This window comes from Typha angustifolia, chromosome 7, assembly GCF_048772165.1.
Source record: "Typha angustifolia cultivar Huaian chromosome 7, ASM4877216v1, whole genome shotgun sequence".
In the NCBI taxonomy this organism is placed as follows: domain Eukaryota; kingdom Viridiplantae; phylum Streptophyta; class Magnoliopsida; order Poales; family Typhaceae; genus Typha; species Typha angustifolia.
This window is the reverse complement of record NC_133245.1, coordinates 15,614,342-15,624,371: the sequence shown is the minus strand read 5'-3', so window position 1 is coordinate 15,624,371 and position 10,030 is coordinate 15,614,342. Positions and strand designations below refer to the sequence as shown.

At 41.4% G+C, this 10,030-nt stretch overlaps 2 protein-coding genes across 2 annotated transcripts; one reads left to right on the top strand and one right to left on the bottom strand.

Moving 5' to 3' along the window:
• Positions 1-313: 313 nt before the first annotated feature.
• LOC140763063 (subtilisin-like protease SBT1.3) lies at positions 314-4,882 on the top strand. The gene has a single exon (XM_073101098.1). It carries the CDS (start codon positions 2,418-2,420, stop codon positions 4,743-4,745), a length of 2,328 nt encoding a protein of 775 aa, XP_072957199.1. The 5' UTR covers positions 314-2,417; the 3' UTR covers positions 4,746-4,882.
• On the bottom strand, positions 4,872-9,038 carry LOC140763065 (copper chaperone for superoxide dismutase, chloroplastic). Its single transcript, XM_073101100.1, has 6 exons — positions 8,561-9,038; positions 8,446-8,472; positions 7,270-7,342; positions 7,006-7,140; positions 5,778-5,998; positions 4,872-5,285 (listed from the first exon to the last, which is right to left on the bottom strand). The coding sequence occupies exons 1-6, from the start codon at positions 8,813-8,815 to the stop codon at positions 5,052-5,054; spliced, it is 945 nt and encodes a 314-aa protein (XP_072957201.1). The 5' UTR covers positions 8,816-9,038; the 3' UTR covers positions 4,872-5,051.
• Between the last annotated feature and the right edge of the window lie 992 nt (positions 9,039-10,030).

Genomic DNA, 10,030 nt, shown 5'->3' with positions numbered 1-10,030 from the left:
ATTATTCCTACTTTAAATTGTTCGGCAAGGATTCTGCGGTAAAGGTCCTTTTGCTGAAGGGAAGAGAAAAAGTCCCAATGTGAGTTGATTCTCATTTCCCCGAGACTAGTTTATCTTTAGAGCATTACTGCGCTGATTTGCTTTATATATTTAGAAAATCTGTATTACACATATAAATTATAATATAAAAATTAGGTTTTTCTGAATTTTCTGAAATATCCTTTCCCAGGGTTAATATGTATTTGTATTTTAACATTTAAAAAGATGTCAAAAAGACTCAAAACGCATTCTTTCTCTCTTTAATCAGAACATAGGAGAATAATATATAAGACTTTTATTTATATTAGTTTCTTCTTTAACACTATAAATATTGTATATTGAAACAAGCAAACGGCCGCTACGGCGCTACCTGATTTATTACCTGTCCGGATCAACTACATTCTAAACCCAACCATTTGGCTACTCAGATTAGGTCAGATGAGTCTTACATTGCCTTCAATTGATGACTTTTTAGATCACTACTGTACCTTAATGATTAAAGTTTACTAGTCTATGATAGGTACCATGGATGTTTATTGGTTAATATTTAGTGGATTTTCAATTGTGGCATTATATGTTTATAGTTTGAGCTAGTCTATTTTTCATGAGAATTGACTTAGTTATCTAATATGATTAGCCTATAAGTTTATGATCATTCAAAAGAAAAAAATTGATGAATTCCTTGGCAAGGGAAAGTCTATATGAATAGGAATTTTGGGTTCCACTCGCTACTATAGTGCATTTCCATAATCTGGATGCTGGATGCACATCTAAAGCGTATCGTGTTCGTTGATTATTTGCATTGCATATAAAACAACATATCATCATGAAGCTTTTTCTTAATTAAAGCAATACCAAACCTGACATGTCTGATGCCTCGTAAGGCCAAGATTCGCCACGTGGCGGACGACCCTACAGACAATAGCTGCAGGTGGCACAGTACGGGCCACTAGTGATGTATGCCATCCTGCTATTTATGCTTGAAGAAACTACTCTTGCCGAATTAGTTGACCAAGCTCGGCTTAGCTCGACCGAGCTGGACCTGAACCCTGATCAGGCTTAAGCTATCTATAATCGAACCATTATAGTCGGCCTTTAAAAGATGGTATTTTCTAGAATGAATTGGACCTAGTTCGACCCACCGTTTTAATCTCTACTTCAAGCCCTAATCTAGACTTGGATCGTCCTATAAAGTGTGGCTCAATAAATTCACATCTTGGTCACCGAACCGCCGAGCAACTCGAGTCGAGGACGATGGTTAATGACGAGTTCGTTCGGTGGTGCCTTAAATTGGAGCAATTAAAGTGGGTTGGTGATGATATGAATTGGAGTTTTTAAGACGGGAGTTTTTAAGACATAGGAGTCAGGAAACCACGTGAGGTGGGCCTGCCTCCACCCAGAGGACATGGGACGAACATACGTGGCCTCGGCGGTGTTGTTTAAAGCTCATTTACTCCTAGGGAGATGGGGTCATAGATATAGACTAAAGAACCCCAAATTCCAATGCAGCTTAGCGTGTTAACAACTGTCTCTCACCTCATTCTCTTTTGTGCTGTTTATTTTTAAAAAAATAAAATAAAATCTACGGAACAGAAGAGGTACTTCTTGCCCGTGAGCTACTACGCTCGGCATTTTTAATTACAAGAATTGTGTCTTATTATTCTTCTATATTTAGAGGAGTTCCACCAACCATAGTAAAGGCCAAGTTATTCGCACCCACTACTTATTCTGTTATAAGAAAGTGTTATTTTTGGCTCCATTTATTTTTTATCCCGAATACATGAAATCAGTAGTAGGCCCCGGAGGTGTGAAAGAGTAAGTGAAGCAGTAGTTGTGCAAGAAACAAATGCTTGCAGATACATCCACACTTTTTGTATGTCCTCTGAAAATGGACGACGGACTCCCCACCAACAGTAGGTAATAATTCAAGTCCTGGGCATCACCCCTGTACCATTCCCATTCTTTCGAAGTAAAATAAACACCATCTTAGACCTCAAAATTAATTGTTTGGACATGAGACATGTCATGATGCACACTCGTAGCTTTATACGATCCTCACCATGCAAAAGACGCAATCATTCAGATTATTCCCCTACCAAGAGGGCTCATTAGTGCAGATGCCACATACTATGCATAGTTTAATGATTCTATCAATTCCTTAATAGTTTTATAGGCTTCAAGAGCCCAATAAATTCCCTACGTTTGGAAAGCAACTACAAGCACCTACCTCTTTTATTATCCCCCGTACAAGGAGATGCCTCACTTGAATCCAGCTACTTAAACACTACACCTCCTACTCCACTATCCCACTCCCTTTCACTCCTCCCCCCCCCCCCCCGCCTAAAGATCGATCTCTCTTCTTCCATCCCAATCCCCTCATGACAACGCCTAGGAGCAAACCAGGATGGCCATGGCTATCACTACTCCTAACCTCGCTCCATCTGTCCTCATCCCTCTCTACTTCAACGCCCAAAACTTACATCATCCAGATGTCCAGATCTGAGATGCCCACGTCCTTCGCTCATCATCACGAGTGGTATGCCTCCACCGTCGCATCCCTGGCAAGTTCCACCATGTCTGAGCTAGAGGAACCTTCTACGAGAATCCTCTACAACTACGACGTCGCCTTCCACGGCTTCGCGGCCCAACTCACCCAAGAGCAAGCCGAGCAACTGGAGAGCCACCACGGTGTGCTGTCGGTGTTCCCCGAGACGATCTACAAGCTGCACACGACAAGAAGCCCACAGTTCCTCGGCATAGGCCCAGCAGTTACCAACAGCATCTACTCATCGGCTGTCGCCAACCATGACGTTGTCGTGGGCGTTCTCGATACGGGTATTTGGCCCGAGAGCCCAAGCTTCAATGATATGGGCCTCGGCCCAATACCTACCAAATGGAAGGGCGCATGCGAAGTGGGCCGAGGCTTCTCGAAGAAGAACTGCAATAGAAAAATCGTGGGGGCCCGTATCTTTTACCACGGCTACGAGGCTTCCTCCGGGCCCATCAACGAGACGAGCGAGTTCAAGTCCCCGCGTGATCAAGACGGCCACGGGACCCACACCGCCGCCACCGCTGTCGGCGCCGCCGTGCCCAACGCCAACCTGTTCAGCTACGCCCGTGGCACTGCGCGCGGCATGGCGCCGCGGGCCCGCATCGCCGCGTACAAGGTGTGCTGGAGCGGCGGGTGCTTCAGCTCGGACATCTTGGCCGCCGTGGATAGAGCCGTGGCGGACGGGGTGGATATCTTGTCCATCTCGCTCGGCGGAGGCATATCCTCGTACTACCGGGATAGCTTATCCGTGTCGGCGTTCGGGGCGATGGAGATGGGCGTGTTCGTCGCGTGCTCGGCCGGGAATGGCGGCCCGGATCCGATAAGCCTCACTAACGTATCGCCGTGGATAACCACGGTGGGAGCGAGCACCATGGACAGGGATTTCCCGGCTAGAATAAAGCTCGGAAATGGGATAAATTCCACCGGGGTGTCGCTTTACAAGGGTAGGAGGAATCTTTTACCTCAGAAGCAGTACCCGGTGGTTTACATGGGCGGGAACCAAAGCAACCCGGATCCGAGATCTCTATGCCTCGAGGGGACATTGGATCCGCATGTGGTTGCAGGAAAGATCGTTATATGCGACCGTGGGATTACTCCACGTGTCCAGAAGGGTCAAGTAGTTAAAGAAGCAGGAGGAATAGGCATGATCTTGACCAATACAGCGGCTAATGGTGAAGAGCTTGTGGCAGACAGCCACCTCTTGCCTGCAGTAGCTGTAGGAGAGAATGCAGGTAGAGCGATCAAGCATTATGCTAATAGTGTTTCCAATCCCACTGCTACATTGAGCTTTGAGGGCACCAAACTCGGTGTCCGACCTTCGCCGGTGGTCGCGGCGTTCTCCTCCCGAGGGCCAAACTTTCTCACGTTGGAGATCCTCAAGCCGGACGTCATCGCACCGGGGGTGAACATTCTCGCTGCGTGGAGCGGCGACGCTAGCCCGTCCAGCTTGGTGGCTGATCGCCGCCGTGTCGGGTTTAACATCTTGTCAGGAACCTCCATGTCGTGCCCGCACGTCGGCGGTGTGGCCGCGTTGATCAAAGCGGGCCACCCGGATTGGAGTCCAGCTGAGATTAAATCGGCGCTGATGACTACCGCCTACGTCCATGACAACACTTTCCGGCCGCTGAAAGATGCAGCCACGGCTTCGCCTTCGACTTCCTATGATCATGGTGCTGGCCATATACATCCTTTGAAAGCTCTGGATCCTGGGCTGGTGTATGACATCAGTGCAGAAGACTACTTCGAATTTTTATGCACACAGAAGCTTACACCTTTGCAGCTCAAAGTGTTCTCCAAGAACTCCAATAAAACTTGCAAGCATAGATTCGCTTCTCCAGGAGATCTGAACTATCCAGCCATTTCTGCCGTTTTTTCTGAGCAGCCAGCTTCAGTGTTGACAGTGCACAGGACTGTTACTAATGTTGGTCATCCAGCTTCAACGTACCATGTCAAGGTTACACCCTTCAAAGGTGCAGACGTTCTAGTTGAGCCTAACAAACTGCAGTTTACAAGACAGAAGCAGAAGCTATCTTACAAGGTTACTTTCAGAACAAAATCTCCAGAGTCATCACCAGAATTCGGAGCCCTGACATGGAGCGACGGAGTGCATTCAGTTCGCAGTCCGGTCGTACTAACATGGCTGCCGCCGTTGTGAATCGATTTAGTAAGATCTGTTGATGAACCAACTTTATCTGCTGTAAAAGATTCAAATATCCTTCATGAGAGCAATATCACATTGGTGTAGTAGTCCAGAAAGGAATTTTGATTCATCGCATGAGAATAGTTTGTTAACTTTGATGCCTCAATTAATAATCTCAGTTTCATCAGAATTGTGTTTATTGGATAGAGTTTCTTCTCATCTGATTTTACAACTAGATAGTGTACAATGACATAACAAATAAAAAACGAAAAGGAACCAGATTGCAGTAATTATAACTGACAATATAGTCTAGCTTGATTCCTAGCTTGATTCCCATATGGTGACTCCGTCACAGGTGCAGAGCTTTTTGTAGTTCTCCCCAACTCCAGCACTTCTTGCTATGACTGCCGCAATGCCTGGGTCTGATCTTTCTTCAGTTTCATATACTACAATAGAACGGCCAATCAGCTCAGCAACTTTAATCATCTGTTTAGCATCTGAGAAACGAGCTTCGCCTGTTTGAAGAGCTTCCAGTGTTCCCAGGTCACCAAGTGGCTGTTAGCAATAACTAACTGTTTAGTAACGCATAAATTACAGCTGCTTTTGAAACTATTAAAAAAATGTCATCTAGCTATTAAAGACATAGAAACTATATCAAATAGAAGAGTAGATTGTTGATAGTTTGGTCTGATAGCTCGAGATATTACATGCAAACTTTAATAAGCAGTGCAGAATCTCATTCAAATAAGCAAGAACCACAACAATGCACTCTCTATTAACTAATAGATCATCCTATTCAATAACTTCTAAGTTCGATATACATAAAATTTATAGGAACTATAAAGGATTTGATTACATACTAGAAATCTAAAAGGAAAATCATGCTTACAGACTGACACAGCACTGAACTTACCAGATTGCACTCTGCCACCAACACTATAACTTCAATCAAACACACACAACAAAGCATGATAAGCAGCAGATTTCCAAAATACACGACTAAATAAATGATGCATAATACAAAATAAAACAAGAATCGAGGGTAACCTTCTCAGACATATGATTAGGAGGATTAAACACTCTTCCTGTACTTGCTGCACCTCTGGTTAAATCCCCAAACTCATTTATGGACCACCCATGCTTTCCAGGTGACAAGCCACTAAAGTTGGCTTCAACTCTAGCTAATTCCATGTTCACTTGAGCTAAGCGTACAACACCATATACAACAGGACCTTTGAACTCGGCAACAGCAGCAGAAACTATATAATCTACAAAAACAGTAAGCAATCAGTCACTCAATTATTAGTAAAAGAAAACATCAAATATGCCCCTGCATTCAATTAACTGACGGGCAGCAGAAAGGAATAAAGTGGATGAGTTAGATAATTTTATATTTTGTCATGGAATCTATTAAACTAATATCGACATTATTCATGCTATAATACATTTGAATGCACAAACTCTTTGGACAGTTTGTAGTTTGTTAATGGTGGAAGATTCATTCATCATAAATGATTTCATAACAACGCATACCTGATATTGAATTCATGTTTTCCAATATAAAGCTAGTGCCTCAAATTGCTTGGCATTTTTCTTTCCCACTGTCTAACATATGTCATGTATACAAAAGTTTACTAGAAATATGAAACAAAGTTAAATTTGAAACTTGAAAGAAACTAAAAGTAGGTACAATCAAGTCAACTTAAAAATCCAGAAGATGGAAAAACCTACAAAAAATTAAGGAAAATATTAAGAGTTTCACAAAATAGATAATGGAGAAAAATAGGATCCGCAAGTGGCTTATGTAGAGTTGGTAAAATAGAAGAAAACAAATAGAAATCATTAATAAGTAAACAACAAAATCTAATTGAATATCTGTAATTTAGTCTTCATAACTAGGAATCATAAATAAGTAAATAACAACAAATGTGAGCAGATAAAGAGAAGTGTAAAATGAGATTCGAGAAAACAAGAGGCACTAATAAGATATGCCAAACAACAATCCATTTTAGGAATAGCTGAAACTGTCATAACATAATATAAGTGGCAACCATTTGACACTATAGCTACTTCACGAGTGCAAATTAGTGGTAGAACTCATTATACTAGTAGTCTAGTAAATTTCAGATATAACATTTTCAACTTTCAAGATTATCTGAGGAGATAATGTACATCAAAAGAAAAAGTTTTTATTGAAGTTAGACAAAGGTACAGCGTAACTCGATCAAGGGTTCTCAACTGGTGCAGGATACACAAAAAAAGTAAAATTACCTACCATTTGGGTTTCCTTGTCCAATCAATCGTGCACTACGACCTGTCTGCTCCAGAGCATCCAGCATGCTTTTCACTGGAAGAGATCCAAGAACTCTCACCACTTGATTACTCAAGTCTACATCAACACTTTTTATACCTGTTGCCAACATTGTGCAGCATTAGATCATGCATACAAACATTTCAAAACAAATGCCAAAAAATTAGCATGCTGTTGCAAGTACACTTGATTGAGCAACAAATGGTTTAATACAGAATAATTACCAACCATCAAGCTTTAGCAGGTGGTTCTTCACTGCTGAAACACAGCCCTCACACTTCATATCCACCATGAATTCTGTCTAAGGTCATAAATAAAACTCAAGTAAGAAAATGATGTTTCACATTAGAAATTCTAACCAGAATGCTACTTGGGAAGAATATGGAACTCTAGGGATATAAATCAGACAGATGCTTATCATAAATATATTGAGTGTTTCCTGAAGCCAGGGTATAAACAGTAGAAACTCAACTTAAAAAGAAGATTAGGTCAGATCCTCTTTCCACCATAACACATTATGCCGTTAAGATAAAAATGGAAAAGTATAATTCAATCACGTTGACAACCATTTTCCAATTCAATTTCCCTGAATTTGGAGTGCAATGAGTAGTTCTTTGCTCCTGAGAATTAAAGTGAACCTGTTCAATAAGCTAGTGAATGAAATTTTCAGTAAAATACAACTACAGAGAATCTTTGCCTTATTTTAGATCTTGAATTCTAAAACAAAGCTTCTGCAGTTCTCACTTCTCTTCATTATGTCCTAGGTGAATCTCCTCATAGCTTACTTTACACGGGTGGCTCAAAATCCAGGATACGGCATTGCCTATCTATCTAACCATAATCTCTAAGTCAACTCTACTTTTTGGAAGTTTTTGACACTTTTAATTTAAGTTCCCCTTCAAATTTCTGCCTGCAACCTCCGAAATGAAGTTTTGAAATTGGTCCGATTGCAATCTCCAAAATCAACTTGTGTGGCCATAGTCCCTAGTTCTCTTTAAATTATATGCTGATTTCAGTCACCCTGTTGTCCTACACCTCCACCGATCAATTCCCTAATGGAGACAGCATCAATGTAGCAAGTGCGAAATGAATCATTCAGATCAATTAGCGAGAAAAGGCATCACTGTTCTATAATACGAATCTGTCCAAACCTAATTAATTATATTTACATGACAATCAGACGACATTTTGCTCTAATGCCACCCAATTTATCGAATTGTCCAAACACTTTGTGACGACATTTCCACAACTCAAACACTATACCATATTAGAAAAGACCACATCCCAGCATCACAATTCCCCAGTCGAAGTAAGGAAGCGACGTGTTATTATTAAACGACATGGTACTATCAAGATCCAAAGAATTACGCACACAAGAGATGAATAATACTCAAGTTGACTCACCAAAAGTTCCGGAAGAACCCCATCTGGCTGCGAGAAGAAGAAACAAAAAGAGAGGGTAAGAATCCGCGAATGGAAACACAAAAGAGAAATTAAGAAGAATTGGAGAAAAGCTAACCCTTTCGGAGTTCTTCAGCTCGGTAGCAGGAGAATCAAATTTGACAGCAGCCATGGGGAGGATTGGGCTTCTAATAGCCTCGAAACCTTTGGTCGTTGATGCCGAGCGAAAAGATACTGGAAGAGGGAAGTGGGCTCTCGAGGGGGCCTTGGAAGAAGAAGAAGAAGAGGAGGAGGAGGAGGAAGAGAGAGCACCTACCGCGATGGCCGCAGGGAAAGCAGAAGCCGCAGTTAAGGCTCTAAGGAACGCTACCATTTTATTAGGAGGATTACTCTTTCTCCTCTTGTGAGTTCGCTCACCCTCCTCGATGCGTCATGTATCTTTTTCTCTCAATAAAAGAAAATATGTTTAGATTATTATTTTTTTCTTTTTTGCCACATGTTAAGATTTAAGGTACTTTATTTGTTCCTAGAATGTTCTAGCTGGATAACCATCAGGTAAATAATAGGATGTGAAGAAATTGAGATACATGAGCACCACCTAATCTCGATATCTTTCCCTCTTAGCTTTTGGAGAGGGTAAGCACCTTCATTTCCTTTAAGCTCAACATGAACAAGTTCTCATTACTAGTTAGCTCTCGCTTATGTAATCCCTTACGTTAACAAACGACTCACCTGCCTCTAAGCAAATCCTTTTATTTCCATGGTGGGGCCTTTCTGTGTTGCAGAAGTGTGGATGGAAGGAATCGTGTAGTTTCTAACTTCCAATTTTATTGTTTTGTATTCCGTAATTATCCACTCCGACGAACAACCGACTACTTGCATTGGCAGTTGGACGGGCCACCTCGACAGAAGCAATGGGCTCGGCCCAACAAAGGCGCAATCTCGAAGCATAATATTACTTTTTAAAGAGTTAAAAAGGTCACAATGATAATTATGATATTTCAAACAAATAAAAAATAAAAAATCGGGGGAGTTATGATATTTTAAAAGTTAAAATTATATATGTGAAAAATCAATCTAGATATATAGATAAGGAATAGTTCCATTGTGAACGTCCAATCTCTCCAAAAATAAAGTAGTAATTAATCTATGATTTATTACTTGAATTGTAGTTGTAAATCATACCTTATCATAGAGAAGTTATTCCCGACTGGCCAGAGAAGTTATTCCCGACTGGCCGAGTGCCGTCATGGAATCTGATTAGGCACGAATTTATGGTGTCATTAGAATTGTTCGATGTGAATTCATGAATGGAACCGGCGATTACTATTCTTGGTACATTTAACACTAATATGGAAACGATAAACGAACCCAAATTAAATTCCTACCAAAATCAGCCTTCCGTGTCTGGAGTCACACAAACAACGCATTTCTGACCAGGTACAATCAAAGAATTTAAATCTTGTAGCACAAGCGGTGTTTATACATGCACATCACCAGAATACACTGTACTCGACTTCCACGTATACTACCAAATAATAATTGCGGTTGATTCACATATCTATCTATATATATAAATATATATGGA